The following is a 25,528-nucleotide window of genomic DNA, read 5'->3' on the forward strand; positions in this document are numbered from 1 at the left end:
GCAGCCAAGCTTCCATAGCCGTGTCTGTTTTTTTTTTTTTTTTTTTTTTTTTTTGCTCCTTCCAAAATTGAAACCATAAATGTAGCTCTGGAATAGTTCCTGGCATATCCTGTTCATAAACCGTTGCAGCTTGTAGTAAGATGACATCGATATTTTTATTCGCGGGATTGATGAAGAAATCAATGTTAGTGCACGAACAACCACTGGTTGTAGTTTTCATTCCATGTACAAGTACCTCTCCCCGTCTCTTTACTTCTGAGGCCGGGTGCACACAATCAGACGCGGCGCGGCGCGACATTTTGTCTGTTGGTATTTGTCTCCCATTGATTTCTTATGATGTGATGCACACAGAATCAGACGCGACGCGACAGTTGCTAGGAGACACAAGGAGACACGAAGAGACAACATCGAATGACTGCTTGAAATTCGTCGCGAGGAGACTGTCTGATAGATGCAGTGTACTGCGCATGCGTTAGTAGTAGCTATGATTGCACGCTTTCATTATCTACAAAAAATACTATTTTTGTGTAGTGCACATTAGCCTATTCATAATGGAGCTCGATGCCGATAAATTAGTTGTTTTAGTAGAGGAAAGATACTTTCTGTACAATCTTTGAAACAATATCACGACAATAATGTGGTATTTAAAAATATGTGAAAAATTGTAAATGAGATGAAAGCACCAGGTGAATAATAATCTATACTAATAATAAATCTGTAGCCGAAATTTTTCTGGTAATTTTCGATTTTCCAAAAATAATTGGTCCTAACATATATAATTAACCACTCTGAAACCGAAAATCGCTTTTTTGAAATTTTTGTTTGTATGTATGTATGTCTGTCTGTCTGTCTGTCTGTATGTTTGTTACCTTTTCACGCGATAATGGCTGAACGGATTTCGATGAAAATTGGAATATAAATTAAGTTCGTTGTAACTTAGATTTTAGGCTATGTGGAATTCAAAATACATTATTTAAAAGGGGGGTTATAAGGGGGCCTGAATTAAATAAATCGAAATATCTCGCTTATTATTGATTTTTGTGAAAAATGTTACATAATAAAAGTTTCTTTAAAAATCATTTGCGATAAGTTTTACTCCTTGAAAAAGTTTGATAGGACTGATATTCAATGAGATAAATGAGTTTTAAAATTAAAATAACTGCCATCTAAGGCCGTGTAATGAATTGAAAAACAAATGACTTCGTCTATAAGGGGCCTTGGACAGCAACAATCGAAAGCTATGAATCATAGCCTACAGAGAATGTTTCTGTGTTTGTATGAAGTAATATCGGAAGCTAAATTAACCGATTTGTATAATTAATTAATTATTATTTCACCATTGGAAAGTGTAGTTTCTCTAGATGGACATTATGCTAAAATGTTATTACAGTAACTTCTGATATAATATAATATAATATAATATAATATAATATAATATAATATAATATAATATAATATAATATAATATAATATAATATCTTAGCTTTTCTCCTTTTTTATCATTTCACTATGGACCTTATGCCAAGGATAAAAAAATCCCAAAACAATAAAAGTTTTTATATAATGTAATATAATATAATATAATATAATATAATATAATATAATATAATATAATATAATATAATATAATATAATATAATATAATATAATATAAAATAATATAATTTAATTTAAGTTATTTGAAGGGTTCAGAACCATAGTGGGCCAAGCGCCATTTACTGAATACGTAGAAAACAAGGGTTAAAATTAAGTTATTACCATAATTAAATGGAAACCTATAACAAGTAAAATAAAATATACACATTAAATCTAAATTATGTCAATCTTCATTAACCTATGGTTGCATGTAATAAAAATTAAGAAACATGTTAAAGGAATTGTCATTGCACCAAATGAGGTCTCTGGACCAAAATGATCGCATTTTAATTATTTGGATGCAATTTAAATTAAGTAACATATTAAACGATTTATCCTTCTATCAAACACGAATGTTCCCTGGATCAAATGTCCTATTTTAATTATGTAATTACTTTATATTTATTTCTAACGGGTGCGGCGGAGCGCACGGGTACGGCTAGTTAATAATAATAATAATAATAATAATAATAATAATAATAATAATAATAATAATAATAATAATAATAATAATAATAACACTGAATAAGAAATTTTAACTTTTTTTTTGCGCTGTGCATGTGATCCATGTTTTTATTTAATTTGAGCCTCCTGAATACGAATAAGACAATAAAAAACAGTTGTTGGTTACGGTTTTTGAGAAATTTTCGAATTTATGTCTATTCAAAATATTGCTGTATATAATGACAATAAGGTTAAATATTCACTGTTCAGAAGATCACAGCTTTCTTTTTCTGCATTTTCTTTTACACTGGGCATCAGGTACATCACGAGCTGAAGTCTAACAATAGTCTGCTAGCATATTGCTACTCCACTGTCCTTGGTATTTTTTTTTTCCATAGTTGAAATGTCTTGGTGAAAGCGCCCACCATGCTCATCACTGAAATCGCCACAATTCTCGGGAAAAAAGTTAAGATGGGAGTGAAGGAAAGAATTTTCAGGGACATTTTACAACCAATAGTTTCATACGTAAACAGTAAATTTTTCTAAGTTCTTCATAGTTCTCACTTCTACAGTTACCCAGAAAATTTAATACAACCTCCTTGAATGCAATCCAGACGGATCTCTCTTTTCCTTCCAATTTCTCTAATTTGTGGTCCATTGAGAACTCCCGCTTTTATTTTCGAATCACTAATAGCAGGAAATGTTACTGAATGCGCGCTGGTTCAAGTCCTCAAGGGGGAAGACATTTTCTCATTAAATTTCGGCCAGTGTATGAGACCGGTGCCCACCCAGCATCTTGATGCACTTGGGGAGCTACGATAGGTAGCGAAATCCGGTTGCGAAAGCCAGCTATAACGGCTGGGGGGATCATCGTGCTAACCACATGATATCTCCATTCTGGTTGGATGATCATCCACCTCTGCTTCGGCATGGAGACGTGAGGCTAGCAGCCCTTCACGGGCTATAGCGCCACGGATTATTAATAGCAGGAAATTTTTCCTGGATATGTTTAAATTCTTCAGTTTTATGATTCATCCCTTTAACAAAATTTTTCATTAACGCTAACTTAATGTGTAAAGGGGGTAAAATTACTTTACTTTGAGGTACAAGGGGTTGATGTTTAATATTTTTCTTCTCTGGCTCTAGTAATTGTCGTTTTATTTTATAATGCTTATATTTAGCGCGACTGTCCCATTGGCTCAGAAAGCAGCAAAATATTGTATAGGCTAAATGCATTCCAAAAAGCAATGCTACAACCTTCAAATCCGCACATATAAACCATTCGTTCTTTGAATATTATCATTAAAGCACACTTTAAAGAAATACACGTCTTACACGGAATAATAACACCACGGAAATCTCCTGGTAAACTGAAGCGATATCATACGGCGAACCTGTTTCTTACCCTCCAAATGGAACCGAAAAGGACAATAAAACAATTTCCGCTTCTAGAAGTGGTTTTGACATAGTGGTCTATTGCAAAATATAAACTACAGTAATGTAATTAAAGCTCAGTCAAAGAAATACACATCTCAAGTAAAATCAGGTAAACTCAAGCGAATTCATACTACAAACCTGTCCCCCCTCCAAATAGATTAATAGAAAGGCAATAAAATAATTTCCCTTTGTACAAGTGCTTCTAACATGGTGGCCTACTTATATTAATATTGTTTTCACATAATGGATCTTCACATTTGTAAAACAAAATAGTTACACACGAAATACGGTGATTTTTTTATTAAAATGCATAGAAAATGAATTATATTGTGCATTTCGAAAACAACAATAGATGGAACATTTTGCTTATCATTTTTTTTAATTCAGGAGGTCTAAATTAGTAAGAATTTGTTAGTTTTATGTCTGGCGCAAAATGGCTGTTGACCAGTGTATTTGTAGTAAGCCTAGTTCTCTGCTCTATACTATCACTCATTATTGATTTAATATACATTATTTTTCTTAATGTGAGTCGTGAAGTAGTCATAAGCATAAAAATTACGTTTGTGCAGTACATTTAATTTTAAGACCTTCAATCGTATAGATTTTTAGGCATATTAAGCGTCCTTAGGAAATAATAAGTAAATACAATAGAATTTTTCATGTAGACAGTCCACTTTTATTGACGCCATTTTCTAGCCTAGGCCAGTTTTTCAAACCCACACAGCCAGCAAATCAGTTGTCGCGAGCAGACAGTTTTAAGCTGTCGCGAGGCGTTGTAAAGCAAAACGTAGCGTCGCGCCGCGCAGTGTCTGATTCTGGGTGTACCTGGCCTTAAGACTGTCACTTGTGATCACTACTGTTCGAGTTTTGGTCACCGCTGCCTGACTATATAGGCATATAGGCCTAACCATAGGTTAATGTTGATTTAAAGTCTGAATCTGATGTATGGTGAGTTATTGCAAGTTTGCTTGTTTAGTCTTCCGCTTATCTTATCAAATTGCCGACAAGTATGAACCTGCGTCTGTGATGTTTGTTTTCGTTGATAACTAGTGTTAGTCTACTGCGAGCATAATCACCAGGGCCAGGATTGTGATACCGTATCATCTTTTAATCGATGCATCATAGACATTGCTAACTTGTGCATTAGTCACATTGTATGTAGAAATGCATATTTATTAGGTCTATTATTTTTTTCAGCCATTTTTACTGTGCTCCAACCACGAGAAAGTCTCCGCCGGATGAGACGAAGGGGGGGAAAGCTGTGAATGAATGTTGATGTCATAAGATGTCATAAGGTCACACACGTGGGTACTCTTATCTCTATTGGATAGCTCTCACAGCACAAACCATAACATTGATACAGACATATTGATACTACCCTAGTTACAAAATTAGATCACAGTTAATCTCCTGGTCTTTTAATCTCTTCACACAGGAAATAACATATGCAGGAGAGCGCATGGTTTTTAAACTGACGTTATAACGGTAATATTATTTATCTACTTCGTTCCAATAGATGAGGCAATAGTAAGCACATTCCTTTCACGGTTGATCTCCTGGTTGGAGAACAGTAAATTTAGGTCCTTTGTATTTTCCATGCCATTTATGCCATTATTTTATTACTTTTATGCATTTACATTGAGTATATTAACATATTTGAATATTATTGGAGCTAAGAATAAGCATTGCGTACATGTATATTCAAACATGAGAAATGTCACTGAGTTATCGAACTGAGAAATACTGCACTCCAACCAGGGGAAAATCTCAGAGGAATGAGACGCAGCGGGGGGTGATGCTGTGAATGAATGTTGATGTCATAAGGTCACACACGTGAGTATACGCATCTCCATTGGCTAACTCTCAAAGCACAAACGATAACACTGATACACACACATTTATACTATCCTAGTTACAAAATTAGATCACGGTTAATCTCCTGGTCTTTTATTCTCTCCATACAGGAAATAACATATGCAGGAGAGCGTATGTTTTTTAAACTGACGTTATAACGGAAATATCTATCTACTTCGCTCCAATACATGACGCAATAGTAAGCACATTCCTTTCGAGGTTAATATCCTGGTTGGAGAACAGTAAGAGTAACTTTGTACCTAGCTTTGTACACATTTTGCCTGCATTCTTGGAAAAACTGCATTCTTATAAGAGTTAATTTGACAAGAGTTGCTTGATGCAGAAGGGGTAGTTATTATAACTGTCACTGATCAGATTTTTTATGGGTGGAAGGTGCAGCTTTTAAACCAGGTGTATAAAATTCATATTCTATACTTGGTTTTAAGTGCTGCTGTGCAAATATAAGCTCTCGCGTATATAATACTAATTCCCAGCGATTTGCTGCATTTAAATAATGCTCCTATTGCATCTATAGATGTTGAAAGGCGCTTTTCAATGTATAATAACATGCTTACAGACAATCGCCGTTTGTTTTCCTTCGAGAACTTACGCATGGTCAGTGTCATCATCCATTACAATGGGAAAATGAGGCAAGAATTGAAGCCTATATGTATGTATACGTAAATAGATGTTTCTATCCTATCACTATCTCATGGTCAAATTATTCTTTTTCTTGTCAGATATTTTCGGCTATGGTCGTATTCACCAACGTCGGCAAATTATTTCTCCTGATTTTCAGCTAAAATAAACTTAGATAACAGTTACCAACTATATCGGTTAATTGGGATTATCTAGGTTTAAAATTGTACCGGGAAAATGTTCACCGATAAAATAGGAAAAAGTAAAATAATCGGAATAACAAACTGGCGTGTAGGCGACTGGAATATTTAATTAATGACAGAGAAAATTATAGTAACGAGGAATATGGCCAAGAGTGTGAAAGCAGGAGTTCTAGGTGGACAAAAGAACACGCCACACACTTTCGGGACTACAATGACATTGGTGTTGTAACACATTTTAGATTATCTAAAACTTCACCTTCTTCTTTGTCAGTTATCCATTTTTTTCATTTGAGTTGTTACACCATGTGTTTTTCATTTTCTGTCACTAGAACCAGGATTCATATGAAGGGTTCAGAGCCATAGTGGGCCAAGCGCCATATAGTAAAAACGGAGAAAGCAAGGGTAAAGTTAAGTGAATACCATAGTTTAATGGATATTTACATATCATTTAGTTTTAATGTGTAGGCTATACTTTATATTATGCTCCTTGCTATACGCTTCCATTGAATTATGGTAATAACTTCATTTTAACCCTTGTTTTCTACGGTTTTAGTAAATGACACTTGACCCACTATGGTTCTGAACCCTTCATATGCAAACGCATATTTTTACAATCTGTGGTGATAAATATGCAAAGTTAATCGTTCATTTTTTGCATATTTCAGACGTTCCTGAAAATAATAGACTATTATCATAAATTGCAGGATATTTTCAAGATTTTGTTGCATAAATCCCCAAATTTGCTTTTTACGCAGAATAAATATGGGAAATGTCTGTTATTATTCGCTTGAGAAGCATTTGTCATCTAGTCTGTTGTCAATAAATCTGAAAGTTAGAATTTATAAAACAGTTATATTACCGGTTGTTCTTTGTGATTGTGAAACTTGGACTGCCACTTTGAGAGAGGAACAGAGATCAAGGGTGATTGGGAATAAGGTGCTTAGGAAAATATTTGGGTCTAAGAGGGATAACGTTACAGGAGAATGGAGAAAGTTACACAACGCAGATCTGCACGCATTGTATTCTTCACCTGACATAATTAGGAATATTAAATACAGACGTTTGAGATGGGCAAGGGTATGTGGCACGTATGGGCGAATCCAGAAATGCATATAGAGTGTTAGTTGGGAGGCCGGAGGGAAAAGGAGGCCGAGACGTAAATAGGAGAATAATATTAAAATGGATTTGAGGGAGGTGGGATATGATGATGGAGAGTGGATTAATCTTGCACAGGATAGGGACCGATGGCGGGCTTATGTAAGGGCGGCAATGAAATAATGTTCTTATATTTGTGTTAATGTGCAAAGTTTCATTCAGCATAACAGTATGCTAAAAACAAAAATAAAGTAATTAGAACGTTTCATTTTAGTGAAAAATGAATTTCTTCTTCTTAGTGAAGTTTTTACACCTTCAGGGAAGAATTAAGTCTCAATTTTTGTACATGTTATTTTATTAACAATAAACAATTATAAACTTCGGGCCTTATTGCACGTGCTAAGTGGTGCTGAAGGAAAAAAAGATTAAAAAGGGTTATATAGTGCATTAAACATAAGACTATCAGTCTTTTATTTGTCATCACTTTAATCTTCTGATCTGCAACCATACCCCACCAAGAGGAGTCGAGAAGAAAGATATTTTAGGGTCCATCAGCAGTGGTGACGCCGTCTTCTTGCAGACACAAAATTGGTATCTGGAGAGGAGAGAAACCAGTCCAACTTTCACCTGCATCAATCCGAATCTCATTCCTGGAACATATAATAATAATGGACTAATAATAGTAATAATAATAATAATAATAAAATAATAATAATAATAATAATCTTTAATTGTGCGAATGAGAGAAGAAAGAAACCAAAACAAATAATGGAGGCAATGACGGAAAGGAGACGAGGGAAGGCGAAGACCAAGGACGATGCATATGGATAATATTGAGATGACGGCAAGAAAAAGAGGGAAAGAAATTGGGGAACTGAGAAGGATGGCGTGGGATAGAGAGGAATGGAGGAGCTGGATGAGGCAGACCCGACGGCGTGAGACAAAAGGGAAAGAAGGAGAAGAAGAATAAGAAGAAAAGACACACAGCGTAAGCTTATAGGCTCTTAGAATACGAGACGCATGAAAAGTGTTTTATTTTGCTTATCCATAGTATAGTCAGTCACGTAAATTACGCAGTTTTTTAATCAAATGCTTCCCGTAATAAAAAACAAACGGAATTGCCGCGTCCTGCTGGTACTAACAATAAGTGTTAATTACGGACGTGGTGTAGTTAAGAGAAAATGTGAAATCACTGTTTCACCAAAAGTCGAAACAAATATAACTAGGTAACTTAGGGTCTTTCGGACAGTGGGGCTTGTTGGACACTTTGTACGTTAACGTGTTATATACCTCGCCACTTGAGATCACTACATTCTGCTAGAAGTCAATGACGGAAGTAACTCCACTCGTGGCTACTTTCGTCATTGACTTCTAGCAGAGTGTGGTGCCTTCAAGTGGCGAGGTAACACGTTAAAGTACAAAGTGTCCAACAGACCCTAAGTTACCCTAAGAGAAAATACTTTTCATGCTTAAAACTTTCGCTTTCATGATTTGTGCTGTAATGCAATATAATTTAGGTTTGTTCTGATCAAAACTTTTAAGCCCGGCCTGGCCCGTTCATCTCCCAGCACAACCTGAGCTCGAGTTTTCTTTCAGAATTATTACTAGGGCTAGGATTTTGATGAAATTGCATCTTTTTTCTCGTAAGCCAGAAACATAGCTGCTTTAGTAGTCTATTTATATGTTATATGATAAACTGAGTGTTTTAAGACATATTTGTTAGGGCATTTTTTTTTTGCATTTTTTGCCTGTTTTAACTTGTAAGAGCATCTTTTGTTTTATTCGGACATTTTTGAGGTATTTTCATTTAATTTTGGCCATAAATCCCCATTATTAATATAAAATAATGTTTATTTCCTTTGATATTTTTCTACATATTTTGTCCATTAATACCCATTATTTTTTTACTTGGTTATTTAACGACGCTATATCAACTACGAGGTTATTTAGTGTCGATGGAATTGGTGATAGCGATATGATATTTGGCGAGATGAGGCCGACGATTCGCCATAGATTACCTGACCTTTGTTTTACAGTTGGGAAAAACCTCGGAAAAAACCCAACCAGATAATCAGCTCAAGCGGGAGTCGAACCCACGACCGAGTGCAACTCCGGATCGGCAGGCAAGCGCCTTAACCGACCAAGCTACGTCGATGGCTAATACCCATTATTTTGTATAATATTTTAATCGGTTTTCTGCACAAATATTGCCATTTTAACGTAGTGCACTCCAACCACCCATTCAATATAGACTCCTCTATTCCTGCTAATTCCGGGTAACAGTGGCCTTGTGGTGAGCTACATGGAAATTACATAAGGTAAAATAATTAATTAAAGTGTACCTCTTAAAAAATTATGTAAAATTAAATAAACTTAAATGTTGGTACTACTCGTAGAATTTAATTTAATTCCTAGTCTAAATATTAAGTAGTACAAAACCTCTTTTCCTACTAAACCAATTATGTAAGAACAATTTTTAGGGCATTTTTGAAAGATTTTTAGGTAACAAATGCTTGTTTTTAGGACATTTTTTCATGATTTATACGTCATCAAAATCCTAGCCCTAATTATTACTCACCCCGACTGTAATTTCAATGCTTTCATAGAGCCAGTGAAGACTAAAATTAAGAGATTCATATTCAGAAAAATGGACTTTTGGGTATTCCACCGTGTCCTGAAAGACATTTTCAACGTTTCGGAACTATATACATACAGGAAGATAAATATGACCAGACGGGTCACCTACTGTATAGGGCTCGTTTCATTCATTCATTCATTCATTCATTCATTCATTCATTCATTCATTCAATTTGTACGTAGTACGTAGGTAGGTCTACAGTAGGTTACTTACTTTTCATACTCACATATACGTATAAAAACATTTACATTTTTTTAAAGTCATTTCTTGCCTTGATTATATTTTCTCGTACTTTCCGAAAATATGTCCCTAAGGATTCTGTTGTATACTCATTTGTAATTTTTGTTATTTTGGCTAATACAATTTCATTACAAAAATGTAACCATTCTTTTTTATCAATTGCGTTCACTCTATTCTGTCTAAACTTATGTGAACAATATAATGCTTCCTTTCACCTATAATTCGAATCCAATCGCGTTCTTAATTTTCTTTTCATATGAACTATTACTACAATAGGCCTATGCATTTGTTTTCTGTTCTCTGTATGTTATCAAATAGGCCTAACTATACACCTCTTTGGTTATGAAATTTTTTTTCAGTTCTTTCGTTTCATGTCGAACTGACGATAACTAAGCTTCAATTATGTCCACAACCTGGTCGCTTTAAATGTTAATAGGATATTTTTCATTTATCAGTTGATATTTATTTATAAGAAACACCAAACATATATGTTAAACATTGAACATTGCATAGTAAAGACGTCTGCTAGCCGGTGCTTCTCCCAAAACGTGCCGGCGATCGTAAGCTTCAATTTGTCTCGACTCTAAACTTCTGCGCCGCTTCGGCTGTAGAGACTTGAGGGCTATAGTCCTCTGGGCTAGGAAGAAGATGTAACAGCGTTTAGTTCCTTCGGAAAATCTGAGTCTTAACGAAAGTTTTGCATTGGGGTGGAAACACGTCGTTGATGAGGAAAACTTTCTTTCTAAGCGCCTGTGCCAGCAGAAGCCAGAAGTAGTATAGATCTAGTGGAGTGTGTGTGTGTCTAATGCCTACCCACTTCACTTTGCGTGATTCGGGTTCCGCATACTGCGGATAGGTGGCAGGACTGTGACCCAATTTCATATTGCACACCATATCGGCGGGCCACGTTATGCATGATGTTTATATATGAAGAGTTATGTCGTGTACTAGGGTGAGTGTATGTTAAGTGTTCGTGTTAAGTGTAGTGTAGGGAATGCGTGAGGATCATGATGAAGGTGAGGAAGGGAGAAGGGGAAGCTCGGTGCCGGCACGTAGCCTACTCCTGTCGAATAGCACCAAGGAGGCCGCCAGGCTTAACGTCCCCATCCGACGGACGAATCACTATCAACAATGACATATGCCTGCCCTTCATATGCACTGCGGTGCACAACTTAGTGTTTAGAAATTGTGCACCGCCATCTCCCCTAGTCCCGAGGTAGAAATTTTGCAGGAAACATTTCTGACCCCACTGGGAATCGAACCCGGGTCGGTTAGTCTGGAGAGATCTAGTGGGATATCGGACATTATAATCTTTCCTTTTATACAGTCCATTAATACTGAATTCCGCTTTTGTTTTCTTCAGTTAAAATGTAATATTAAGGCCCGATTGTATAAACCATTTAATCTTAGATCAGAGGTTGAATTGATCCTTGTTTCAGCTGAACTTGGAATTTTGTGTTGTATAAAGTCTAATCTGAGATTAATTTGTCTCAAACTAAAGTCAACTTTGACTGAAGAAATTTCTCCGATTAAGTTACATGATCCAAGTTCAGTTATTTCTTTTCTGTTTGAAATATAGGAGTGACGGATTGTGCAAATAAAATATCCATTATTATTAATATCAATAGATATGATAGGTACATTTATATATATTTCTTTCAATTTCTTGCCTTAATACACAAACAATCTTATATTTTATAAGGCTCTATCGTGTTCAGCAGTATCAAATAACATAACCTATAATTATATTATGTTTATAACAACCACTAATTATTAATGGATATGATAGGTACATTCATAAATTTTCAATTTACTGTATTACTAAACGAAAATTGTCGTTCGTTTTATAAAGCTTTATTATGTTTAGCAGTATCAAACACCATAACATGTTAACAACTCGGAGAACAGTCAACCTTCTTCTTATTGTCCGCCATTATTTACATTGCACAAAAAAACCAGTGTCTCCAACAGAGTATACGGAAAGTCGCCAAAAAGTAGTTGTAAAGTCGCTAGATTTCTCATTATCAACAAAGAAAGATTAAATTTTGTCACTATTGGGGTGCTAAAAAGGTCACTAAATCCCTATTTAAGCAATATAAAAGTTAAAAGAAATGGTTGTTGAAAAAGAGTTAAAGTCGCTAGATTGGCAACACTGAACAAACCTGTATAACATGGTCCGCGCATCACGTATTTCACCTGTTTATCCGATGTTGCCAGATCCTTTTCACGTGAACTTAGATTCCATTTGAACCAAGGTAATTTGATTGCAGAAAAGTTTTATACAATAGAAGAAGTGTCTGAACTCGGTTCACTTTTCGATCTACGCTCAAAGTTGATCTTTAGTCAGGGAGTTTTATACAATTGGGCCTAAGACTCACCGATGCAAATCCTGGGTCCCTCTCCGAACGGCAGGTACACACATCGATGTCTCTTTGCCTTCTCTTCCTCGTTGAAACGCTCCGGATTGAATCTGTCTGGATCTGGATAATATTTCGGATCACGGTGAAGTGCCAAAACAGGAATCACAATAGGAGTGCCCTTGTCCACCACAACGTCCGAGCCAGGAATTTTATAAGACTGCACACATTCGCGACTTAAATATGGGAGTGACGGATATTTACGCAGAGTTTCTGAAAGAAAAATAATAGTGATTTTAGAAATAACAGTATTTCTTAAATTCGAGCTTCCTTTGCTATATATAGTAGAAAATAGTATAGTTTTTTATTGTTAGGGGTAGTACGCTTAGCAGTGTATTGCAGATTTGTGGATTGAAATCAGGAGAACGAGCAGGACAAGGTACTAGCTCTCCCCGACCAATCCATCGCCTATTAAAGGCTCGTTTTAGGTGTTGCCTAACCCTAAGATGAAAATGGGCCGGTGCTCCATCATGCATATACCACATCTGCTACAATTTTCATGACATGACTGTATTATGTTTCCTCATTTGTTTCTTGCCAAAGAGGTCACAATAGAAGATATACTGCTCTTACACTGATGGTAAATATTTTGCTCATTTCTCAGAAGATATTAATTTTGGAACCCATGTTTGTAGGCCTTTTATTTCTTGTTTTGATGGATACTATCTCCTCTCTAAATATTGGAACCCTTTTTCAGAAAACCCTATACAGGCTATACCAGAGAGACCACCATTTCCAGTAACTGCTTTAAGGTAAAAGTGAGTGAAATAATTTTGTTTTAATATTGCTGTTTTTGTCGCATGACACTAAAAACGGTGTCGGCGAATAGTCACTGTCCGGCCGGGAATAAAAGTTTGCGCGAGGCGGTATAATACAGAATTATTGCCTTTTCTCACACTATATAGTATATAGTCAAGTAATTGCAGTAGGCCTACATTGAATCATGCGATAAAATAAAATCAGTTTCAATGTTTCAAAATTCCTTTATATTATTTTACTATATCTGGTGTCCGTAACGAGCTTACCTGCAACAACTTTATCTAAATATCCCATTTCTTGTATGCTGTCGTATGTAACGTTTTCTCCATATTTTCTCAGTGAGGCATGTATCTCTTCTCTGACGCGTTCTTGTATGTCAGGATTCTGTGCCAGCTCGTATAGACAAAACGTTATTGTCGCCGAAGAAGTTTCGAAGCCAGCCAAATAGAATACAAAGGCCTGAGCAATGACTGAATCCATTGAAAGACCTAAAATCATTATATTACATGAGATAATAAATACTGTAAGCTATATCTTCTGCATGACTTACAATAAAACATACATTCCGTTATCTACCGAATTATATATGGAAGGTTTAAACATTAAAATTAAAACATACATTGCGTTTCGGCTTATTTCATGAACGAATAAATCAGACCTTGTTTTAAATCCCGGGATCCTTACAGGCAGTTCAACTGCTAACTTTGGAAGCTACCGTATATTCAGTGCTGTGATAAACGTTAAGTTTATTTTTCTTGGTTCAACACCAATAATTTTATGCCAAATATTAATCAATCTGGATGAAATTTTTACTGCTAGTATTTATGAAGTACCTGCATGTTTCTATGCATTTAGTTAGTAAGAAATGCTGCTAGTTTATTTCATTGTTTTCTCATGATTTATATAAAAATAACGTGGCCTACTTAAAATTTCAAAAAACAATTTGAAACTGAATAAATGAGATATCGGTATTTCATAAAATAAATGCATAGTAATGTTTCTCTGTCTTGTGAATGTAACCAAAAAAAGGAAGCTTAAAAATTAAGATCTTCTACTAAAAACTTGGGTTTAAAAATATTTCTAAAAAAAACGAAAAAAAAAACACAAACATTTGGGAGTTCAAAATTTGGATTTTGTTAGTCCTTTACATAGTAAACATCCTCTCAAAATTTAGTTGGAAAAATGATTAGGGAAAAAGTTGTCATTTTTAGTGGAGTGTCCCCTTAAGTTCCCATAAGAAGTAATGGGCTCGTTCATGGTCATGTGACCCTTGACATAAAAATACTCAGTTCAGGTTTAGTGTAAGTTCAGTTCAGTTAAGTTCTACATCAAGATTGGAGGAAAGCTAGGCTTACTAGAATAAGCTGAAACCTCATGTATGCTCTATGCCTACTGATTTTTAACATATTTTAGGGTCCACACCTGTGGAGTAACGGCTAGCACGTCTGGCCGCGAACCAAGGTGGCCCGGGTTCGATTCCCGGTTGGGGCAAGTTACATGCTTGAGGTTTTTTCCGGCGTTTTCCCTCAACCCAATACGAGCAAATGCTGGGTAACTTTCGGTGCTGGACCCCGGACTCTTTTCACCGGCATTATCAACTTCATTTCATTCAGACGCTAAATAACCTAGATGTTGATAAAGCGTCGTAAAATAACCCAATAAAATAAAAACATATTTTAGGTTATGTTAAAGTTAAAGAATAAATCATGAACATGAAAAGGAAATAACTCATTCTAATATTATATAAAACTACAAGTGAAGAAAGCAATTGTATCCACATTTCTTTAATTTGAGATTATGTACTGGGTATATACCAAGCAACCAGGACAGACTCAAAATGGCAGGCCTACATGTAATTCATTCTTAGTTATACATTTTAACTTTTATTGAAATTCTAAGCCAAGAAATATTGAGCTTATATATCAGCATATCACCGCACCTCCATATAACACAGCCCATCACACTGACAATAGAAAATGTCCATGTCTTGTAAAGAATACTTCTATGTAGGAACCCTTTATAAAAATTTACGGACGAGTACTGTGAAGAACACCTTAAGTAGGAAAGATTAGCTGATGATACCGTATGTAGGGAAGGAAACTACATTAAAAATTGATAAAACCTGCAATAATTGAATGAGTTTTTTGTCACACCGTTGAAGCATTTTCATTTGACATTAGGCCCTACTAGTGAACTATCATTTATCATTACCTGAATCTGTAGACCAAATAATATAAAGTTCTATCTTCGTCGTTCTTTATCACACGGGATTAATATTGACAGACAGAAAAGCACATAGTTCAAAGCAGCACTAATATTCAATGGTTGAGTTGTTTGGATTTTTTCCATTGCTAATTTTAAAAAATTGTAACACAACGTTTGGAAGAGTGACTCTCTCTTTGTTGTCAAGTGAAAACCTACTGTAACGATCCCCACAGTAGATTTTCACCTGACGACTAAGAAAGAGCCACTCTTCGAAACGTTGTGATACAGTTATTGAAAATTAGCAATGGAAAAAGTCAAAACAACTCAACCATTGAACAATTCACCGTTGTTCCCCCCCCCCTTCATTCAGGTCTGCACTAATATTGTTACATTGTGCCTTATAAGTTTTCATTATTCCTCTAATACAGTCTAAGATATGATGCAGTTAGTTGTTTTTTCGTTAATCAGGTAGGAGGATCATCGAAATACTACTAGAATGACACATTTTACTCTTATTTCAGACTTATTTTTATGTGCTTCAGTTTGTATTGTTAGCTAACATGTTAAAGGTCACTTACACTACACTGTTTACAATGTGAAGTTTCTTCGGACTTCTCACCTGCTGCCATAGAATTTTGTCTCCTTGAGGGAGATTCAGATTCATTAACAAGACCTTCATGAAGTGTCAAAACTGCTTTATAATCTATGATTAGAGGCCCATTCGCATGAAACATTTATTTTGGTAAATTTACATAAATACTGAAAGTACTCACCATCATCTGATTTGTCACTGCTCTCATGGGTTGCATGCTCGTCTTCGATTCTACCTTTGTTTTTTAATTCAATAAGTAATTGCATGAAATCATTACGTCTTATATTATTTTCCTCGCGGTAGTTGACTGTTTCATGAACCATCTCGCGGAAGTAATTTGTAACATTAACGTCAAAAATCTTCGTTTTTATTAAATCCAATATTTTTGGATTTAGAGTTGAAAAAATTGTATTCATCGCTGCCATGTGTGAGGGTTCGAAAAGCTTCCTTCCCCATTGTCGAAATTCTGCATTTGGATTCTGAAGACAATTGCACTGAATGCCAAATGCACAAGATGCTATAACATCAGTTGAATATCTTGCTACAATGTCCTTGATTTCAAGAATTTCTTCGTTTTTAGCCGATTCCTGCAACGTATTACTCAGTTCGTATCCACATTCCATGAGAATTTGGAACATCATTTTAATCTTCCCTGAAGTGAAAGTTGGCGTCAATTTTGCACGAAGATTTTTCCATTTCTCTCCCGCCAAATGAAACAAATTAGCAGTTAGAGGCTCAATCTCTTGGTTCTTATTAAAAGTATGATCAGGAAAATGGGAGAAATCTTTGATCATTATAGATTTTATGAGATTTGGATCTCTTATTAATAGTCCGGGTTTACTGAATAGATACGTTCCACATAATTTCTCGCCTTCAAGTCTCTCATACAAGTCTTTAAAAACTTCTCCCAACGATTTCCGTAAGGTCATTGCATCTAAGAAGTTTCCAAATGGAAATATGGGCTTGACACAACGCACATTTCGTTTCTGCCAGTACATACATGACCACTTGAAGTAAAAGTATATCGTAACAAGGGCAATGGCTGCCACAAGGAAAAGAAAGTCCTTTGTGGATACCATATTTGATGTTGGTGTCCTACTGCGAGAAACTGAAAGAAAACACACAAACATCGTTATAATCTGCTAGTATATCATAACATTGTCAAGTAGAATAAAAGAAAAGGCATACGAGGTAGTTGAAAGAAAGTAAGTTACGTTAATTTGAAATGAAAACAGAGAAGTGGAAATATCGGAATAAAAAATGAAGTACGAAAGAGGAAGAAGTATAGTAGACTGGGAAATAAAATAAAAGATAGAAGGAAATGTGTATACAGGACTTTATATATATAATTTCTCCTCTCTCGCGGTGTTCTACATCTCGGCCAAGCGGCGGTGCCTGTACTTAAACTCTACTTCCTGAAACTTGTATAACATCTTGAGACATTGAAGATGCTGGAAATGTCTTCTGAATCTATTAAACCCAACACTGATATCATTTTCGCCAGCAAACAGCGCTCTAATTAAGGAACACTAACTTAATTTTTATAGTGTCCATCTATAGCAGGCCTGCGCGTTATTAACTCGATTGAGTCACTGCAGACCATCCCTTAACTCCCCACTCCACCTTCCCCGGCTGAGACTGTTATGTTTTAATGGGGCACGAGCAGGAAAGACTGTCAGTGACGGGTTGTATCAGCGGACGTTATAACTTTTACGATCTCTCGGCTCTCGCTGGTCGCTTAAATTCCACCACATGCGCACAGCCTTATTCTGCGTTTGTTTATGAGGCAGAGTAAGCGAAAAGACATGGGCGGGGGTTTCTGCGTCCCTTTCACATCCCCTCTTATGTTCAGGGCTGATCTGTAGCTAGAAATCTAATAACTAATTCACTCCTGTCCAAAATTAATTTGTTGTTTTAAGAAGTAATAGGAACTTCATAATAATTAAAGCCTTAATTTACAACAAGTTGTGTAATGAATGAGTAATAACTATAAAAATATCAGTCTATGTTTACATCATCATCAATTACATTATAACGTTTTATTGTAGAGAAGATTCAGTTCTATAATAATTATAATTATTATTGTACAAAGGTCAAGTCCACACCTATGGAGTAACGGTCAGCGTGTCTGGCCGCGAAACCAGGTGGCCCGGTTTCGAATCCCGGTCGGTGCAAGTTACCTGGTTGAGGTTTTTTCCGGGGTTTTCCCTCAACCCAATACGAGCATATGCTGGGTAACTTTCGGTGCTGGACCCCTGACTCATTTCACCGGCATTATCACCTTCATTTCATTCAGACGCTAAATAACCTCGATGTTGATACAGCGTCGTAAAATAACTCAATAAAATAAAAAATAAACGAAGGTCAAAATATGTTTACATTGTTGTTAGTATAAGCCTATACTATTCCAGAAGACAATATTACGTGTTACATGGAGATACAAATATTATTATTCTCAGCCTATTACCATAGTCTACTATATACAGTCACGAAGCTTAAGTTTTGAGGGTGCTAGAAACAATAGACTGTGACGGTACTATTTTGCATTGCCTGTAATGAGGCGATATTAGCGATCCTAATGGTGAGCAACTATCTAATGTTTGCATATTTACTACGTATTGAGCTTCGCGATTGTATATACTAGACTGTGTTATTACGAAGTTATTATGGCGGTAGTGATATTTGAATTATGCACAACCTTTCCCTTCGCGCTGGACGCACTCCTACGTCAGGCCTGTTACTCATGGCTCGCGACTTCCTACACGTACAAGGGTGCGTCTATAGGCACCGTGCAAACTCCTCTGGTGGCGATTGTCGTTACTAACTGCGGGACAGCAGCGATAGAGTTGTGCTTAACATCTCAGGTTAAATGATTAGAAATATGGATGATCCTAAAAAGCGGAAAGGTAATGCAAATTGCTGTGTTCTTGAGTGTAGTAATGCTTATAGGAACACATCAACCGATATTGTTTTTATTCATTTCCAAAACAGAAAACTGAAGCGCAACGACGCTAATTGTGGATCCATGCAGCACGCAGACGAAAGTAAATAAGGCTACACTGCTTGTAATCATAGTATTAGCATATACTAGGCTTGATATAAAAAATAGAATGTATATAGTATTATGTTTATAAACAACCATTAAGTTAACAACGACAGGAATTTATCATTTAAATTTAAAAAGTACATAATTACTGAGTTCTTTACATATATATTATGTGTAATATTAGCAACAATAAATGATAATATACTTATTTTTAAATGTATTCATATCGATATTTAATTCTTGATTTCAAGTGCTGATGGTTAACCTTGGAAACCAACACCCGCAGCAAGAATTTGCGGTATTCATTTTTTTGGGAACGAGATCAGGACACCCCCAAAACTAGCATACCGTTCCCAGTATTTTTATAAAAGATTACAAGAAAAAGACTGTCTCATCTCAACTAGCTCCGGAAAGGTACGAAAGAGACGTATAAAGAAGAAGAAAAGGTGAAAATTTAAGTTTTATGGAAGGCGAATGCTCAACAAGTGTTATTTAGAAAAATGAAGTAGCCATACAGGCAGAAGTAAATGAAATCATTCTTAGTGATTTTGTTCTTTTCTTTCACAATTGAATTGTGTAAATTGTCTACTCAGGTGTCTATTCCATTACATGCCGAATTGAAGTCACATAAGAAATGTTATGACAAGCGTTCAGGAACATATGATATGTTTAATGAAATGCAAAGTTTCCGAAATTATTCTACAATAAAATATGAGACAGAACTACCAGACTTAATGGGAGTGACATTTGTGGCTTCGAATATATTGTTAAAATTTCTGCCAATTGAAACACAATCATACCCGTAGAATCATAAGAAATATTTTCAATTCTATAATTTAACCCAAAAATAGCTACCACAGATAGTGGAAACGCCCCAAGATTTAGACCATACATATTATTTTTGCCATTTTTATTAGTGAATTTCACATCGAAAGCTTTCGAAAAATTCTGTCCAAGAGTAAGATTAGTAAAGAAAATCGTCTACTCATATTTTCCAATTAAAATGAAAACTGGATTGTCGTATTCTGCTATTAGGGTGATCTTCGGAGTTAATCGTACAATTATAATTATAATGTATTTTTACCGCCACTTTAATGTTGTTGACATCCACAATGGTTACTGTAATTTTGGGTTTTGGCCTAGCAGAGAAAGTATTCAGGAAACAATGCATACAATATTGAAAAATGTAGAGTGACAATTAATTGTTCAGGAGCGGAACAGGCACCCAATGTTGATCAGATGGTGGCCTTCAAATCTAAATGCTACCGAGGCAGATCGAGTGACACATTCATAGCAACTGACTGCGGATTATTTACTTTATTAGAAGGTGGTGATGAAGTCAGATTTTCCCGGAATAATAACAAATCTCTCCGATAAAGGGATCATTGTTGTTACTCCATCGTATCTGCACGATGGTAAATTAACAGCTGAAGAAGTCGAAACTACTTACAGCATTGCCAGTGTTCGAATTCATGTTGAAAGGTGCATTCAGCGAATTAAAATATACAGTATAACATTTTACACAAACTATCAATCCAACTGCTACCGCATGTTGATCTTGTTGTTTATTCAACTGTCCAAAGAGAAGTCTGAACCTCATAAGTGATACCAACAAGGCACCACTTATGAGGCAACTAGGCCAGAATGTCATGGAGTAGAGTGGCCAGTTCATTTTCCCTTCCATTGCATATATCGCCGACTAGCTACAAATTACACTAGTCAGACTCTTTTGCATACAAACAATTGTTCTTCCTCTGACACATCGTCAAGTGAGATGTACAGCCTGATAACAGATATACAGTACATATCAGCCAGAACCTCAATCAGAGGTAGTATGTTGATGGTATTGTTCATTATGTGTTGTGTTTTAGAGAATTTGCAGTCGTCCACTATTCAGGACGTGTAATTAAGACTACTTTTAGAATTAAATCACATTAAAATATGTAATTTATAGCGACATTATACACAAAAAAATATTACACACGTCATGACATCAAATATAAGTATATCAATGTTTTCGTAGTATAACTGTTCACCCTCATTCAATGGTCTGAAATCTGATTTAAATGCCAAACAACTTCATTGATATTTCAGGAACTTTGTAATTACATTTTTACACTCCTCTAGCAGTACTGAACTTTCCACTGAGTCTATAAAATAATTAAATACTAGAGATTGCTGGGTTTGCAGTGAAAGACCTGCCCTTGGGCAGAACACTGTGAATCAATGAACCCATTCTTACTAATATTACAACATTTTATCGGCAGAAAGCCGCATGTAATTTCTATATCACACATGACTAGTGAATGACTGCGAGCCTGTAGTTAATTAGGAATTGAGAAACTGCGCGGCGCCACCAGTACGATTTTGAGACCCATGCACGGTGCCTATACTCAACTGCCCAACCGTCTTCGCGAATGAAGGTAGATTCATTTTAGTGTATACCTAAGGAACGATGTCACGTGATAGACCGGGAACATTACGTAAAAATATTGTACAATTTCTTTATCTGAAAAGGGTTAAAATCGGGATAGGAGAAGAAATGTCTTGTTGTTAAGTCAACTGTCCGAAGACAGGTCTGAACCCCACAAGTGATACAATAAGGCACCACTTATGAGGCAACTAGGCCAGGAGATAATGGGATAAAGTGAACACTTCTTTTCGCCCTAAGAAATATCTAAAGGAAGTGAAATAGGAAGAGGAATACGACAAGTATGCCCTTTATTATCTACCCTATTCAGCATCTACTTGGAGGATTTAGTGAAGAACCGTTTTCGAACATGAGAGGGGTAATAGTAGGAGGAAACAGAATAAAGGCATGAGATTTGTTGATGATAGGTCGTTGTTAGCAGAAGAGGAGACGATACCAAGGGATATGCTAATGGACCTAAATGACAGCTGTGAGCAGTATGGGATGAAGATAAATGCAAATAAGACGAAAAGCATGGTCATAGGAAAAACCTACAGAACTTGCGAATTCTAAATGGACAGCTTCAAATACTTGGGGTGTACTATAAGCAGTAACATGAGCTGCTGCCAATAAGTCAAAAGGAGGATAGCAATGGCCAAGGAAGCTTTTAATAGAAAAAGGAGCATCTTCTGCTGACCTCTGAAAAAAATATAACTAAGGAAGAGACAATTGAAGTGCTTTGTATGGTGTGTGGCATTGTATGGGGCAGAAACATGGACATTACGACGAAGTGAAGAGAAGCGAATAGAAGCATTTTAAATGTGGATATGGAGAAGAATGGAACGTGTGAAGTGGACAGACGGAATAAGAAATGAAGCTTTGTTGGAAAGAGTGGGTGAAGAAAGAATGATGCTTACACTGATCAGGAAGAGAAAAGGAATTGGTTGGGTCACTGGCTGAAAAGAAACTGCCTACTGAAGAACACACTGGAAGGAATGATGAACGGGAGAAGAGTTCGGGGTAGAAAAAAGGTATCAGGTGATAGACGACATTAAGATATATGGAGACTAAGAGGAAGGCATAAAATGGAAAGATGGGAGAAAACTGGGTTTGCAGTGAAAGACCTGCTCTTGAGCAGAACACTAAATGGAGACGCTTGGGTGAATGACGAAAATCAAGTGCTCACTATTAGTGTACATACATGCATCCATACATACATGCATGCATCCATACATACATACATACATACATACATACATACATACATACATACATACATACATATATACACTTTTATATATTAAGATAAGCAGCCAGTGTCCTCATTTGAGGACAGGTATTTTTACCAATATTTTTCGAGTAAGCCTATAACATTTCAAATAATAACTGCAAAAGGAAATAGAAGTTTTATAATGTCTTTTAACACAACAACAAGGGAATAAGTTTTACCACAACTCACAGTCGGTGAAAATTTAATTTTCAGAATAATAGCGTAAAAGAGGATGGTTAGCAGCAGTTCTTTTGTTAGTTATTCTTGATCGTTTATCTGAATTTTTCATGGTAAACATTTGCATGTCGTTCTCAAATTAGTGTCATACCACATTTTGAAGCTATGCAGTGAAAAAATGTTAACATAATTATATAATTAATTAATTCCAAATTAAAACGAACCGAAGCATAGTATAATCTGTGCAGTGTAATATGGATATTGACGTTCAAAGATATCTGACCTACGATTTTATAATCGTGTATGCTACGGGATAAGTCAGAACCAAAGATTTGAAAAATTGACAAACTTTGAAATAGTTCCGCTGCTTGTCAATAGGTGACACTATTATTGGGGCCATTAAGAATAAATGTCGGTGAAAGCGATGATTTAGTTTAAGCATAAATTATTCTCATAATTTACAATATCAGCGATTTCTAGCTAAATCCAGTGTTGTTTTACAATGAACAGAGGAGGATGAAATATTGAATTCTATAATGCGGTTATATTTATGCACGATTGGTAACTCCATTAATTTCGTCATCTATCCATAGAAGTAATAACTAAAGACGCCACACTTACACCAACAAATTATCGATCACTATCGATTAGCAGGGTCAAGTATCTTTGAACACCAGTGTACATATAACATTATACCACAGTCTACTATATACAGTCACGAAGCTTGAGTTTTGAGGGTGCTAGAAACAATAGACTGTGACGGTACTATTTTGTATTGCCTGTAATGAGGCGATATTAGCGATCCTAGTGGTGAGCAACTATCTAATGTTTGCATATTGACCATGTATTGAGCTTCGCGACTGCATATATAGTAGACTGTGATTATACCACAGTCTAGTATATACAGTCACTAAGCTTGAGTTTATGAGGATACTAGGAACAATAGACTGTGCAGGTACTATTTCGCATTGTTTGTGATGAGGCGATAGTAGCGATCCTAGTGGTTAGCAACTATGTATGAAAGCATGTTTATTACGTATTGAGCTTCGTGACTCTATATACTAGACTGTGATTATACCTTGCAAGAGCCGAAGTGTTGAAACCTCGTGGTTACGAAGAGCGTTGCAAGCATGCGTATCCTCCTTCCACCAACGAACCTCGCCAATAGAGCAGTCTTCCCTCACATCCACCGAGGGACTATTTCCGACCAGGTGTGATAAACTTGACTTGCCAGACGAAAGCTCTTCCATGACGTCAGCATTTCCTAACCTAATGATTGTTTATGGTTACACGCTCATGATTAGAGAAGAGCTTTTAGACGATATTTTCAAGTATCTGTGACAACTGTGACTGTGACATTAAAATATATGTGACTTTTATCGGTTATTTTGTCACATCGATAAGAACTGTCATGAAATATTAACGAACAGTGAAATGTTTATACATGCCACAGATCGGTGACTTATATGGGAAAATCCAACAAATAAATTACGTGCATACACCATTAACAAATAAATACCAATTAAAAAGTAAGTTAAGCTCATGTACCAAGAGGTGGTATTGTAGGCACTGAATCAATTTATAATTTTTAAATTGAGTTGGGTATGGGGAAATTGAGGTTATGTGATTATTTTTCATCTTTTTAAGATTCATACTTTTATTATATACAATATGGTGAATAAATTACTTGAAGTAGTGCATCAATATAATATTCTAATATTAATAATAATAATAATAATAATAATAATAATAATAATAATATTACTTGAAGCAAGTAAGAGATATTATAATATCAATTTTTGTTTACATCTGTGCTTATCTTAATATTTGGATTTATATGAACGTTTTCGATACTCGGTGTGTGTCATCTTCAGATATGGGGCCTATGTCATTGTGTGTTGTGAAGCCCTAGCTTCTTAATTATGTTGTGGGTTGTTCACTTGTGTATGGCCTTTCATGATTTCTTAGTTTACTATAAGCAGTATGTGGTTGGTTATTGTGATTCTGTTAAGTTCTATCTTTTGAAAAACCCGTATAGGACAATAAAATTATGTTAAAAACATTATAACACATAATTGTAAACAAATAAAAAACAAATAAATATATACACTACAAAAACACTGTAAAACACTGTATACACTATATTACTTTTTCACATATATGGTTGGCTGTGTTGGCCTGTTGTATCGTTAAAATTGGGTTACTTTACTATTCTTGATAAGAACTGTCTTTTTGACGCACTTTCACTGATATTCCATATTGTATGTTGGGGTTTTTTGATGTTGTTCAAGTTGACTGCTGTGGATCGTGGATGCTGTTGTTGAATACTTAGACGTATATAATACAAGCTATTTTCTGTTGGGTACGCTGTCTAGTGTGGCCATGCGTGTCTGCAAGAATTTACTTTGTATTAATATATAGAATTAATACGATTTTGTTTTTTATTAAGTTGGAATCTGTCGCGTAA

The 25,528-nt window shown here is 35.7% G+C and overlaps 1 protein-coding gene across 1 annotated transcript; it reads right to left on the minus strand.

Annotated features, from left to right (window-relative positions):
- Positions 1-7,117: 7,117 nt before the first annotated feature.
- On the minus strand, positions 7,118-24,339 carry LOC138692790 (probable cytochrome P450 6a14). Its single transcript, XM_069816000.1, has 5 exons — positions 24,140-24,339; positions 16,340-17,266; positions 13,628-13,849; positions 12,564-12,815; positions 7,118-7,957 (listed from the first exon to the last, which is right to left on the minus strand). The coding sequence occupies exons 1-5, from the start codon at positions 24,309-24,311 to the stop codon at positions 7,788-7,790; spliced, it is 1,743 nt and encodes a 580-aa protein (XP_069672101.1). The 5' UTR covers positions 24,312-24,339; the 3' UTR covers positions 7,118-7,787.
- Between the last annotated feature and the right edge of the window lie 1,189 nt (positions 24,340-25,528).

Source organism: Periplaneta americana, chromosome 17, assembly GCF_040183065.1.
Source record: "Periplaneta americana isolate PAMFEO1 chromosome 17, P.americana_PAMFEO1_priV1, whole genome shotgun sequence".
Classification (NCBI taxonomy): Eukaryota; Metazoa; Arthropoda; class Insecta; order Blattodea; family Blattidae; genus Periplaneta; species Periplaneta americana.

Coding starts and splice junctions, on each gene's coding strand:
- LOC138692790 (XM_069816000.1), bottom strand. CDS start 24,311: ATGGAAGAGCTTTCGTCTGGCAAGTCAAGTTTATCACACCTGGTCGGA. Junction 17,267..24,139: donor AACACTTCGGCTCTTGCAAG/GTATAATCACAG, acceptor GTTTTCTTTCAG/TTTCTCGCAGTAGGACACCA. Junction 13,850..16,339: donor CAGTGACAAATCAGATGATG/GTGAGTACTTTC, acceptor TAATGATTTTAG/GTCTTTCAATGGATTCAGTC.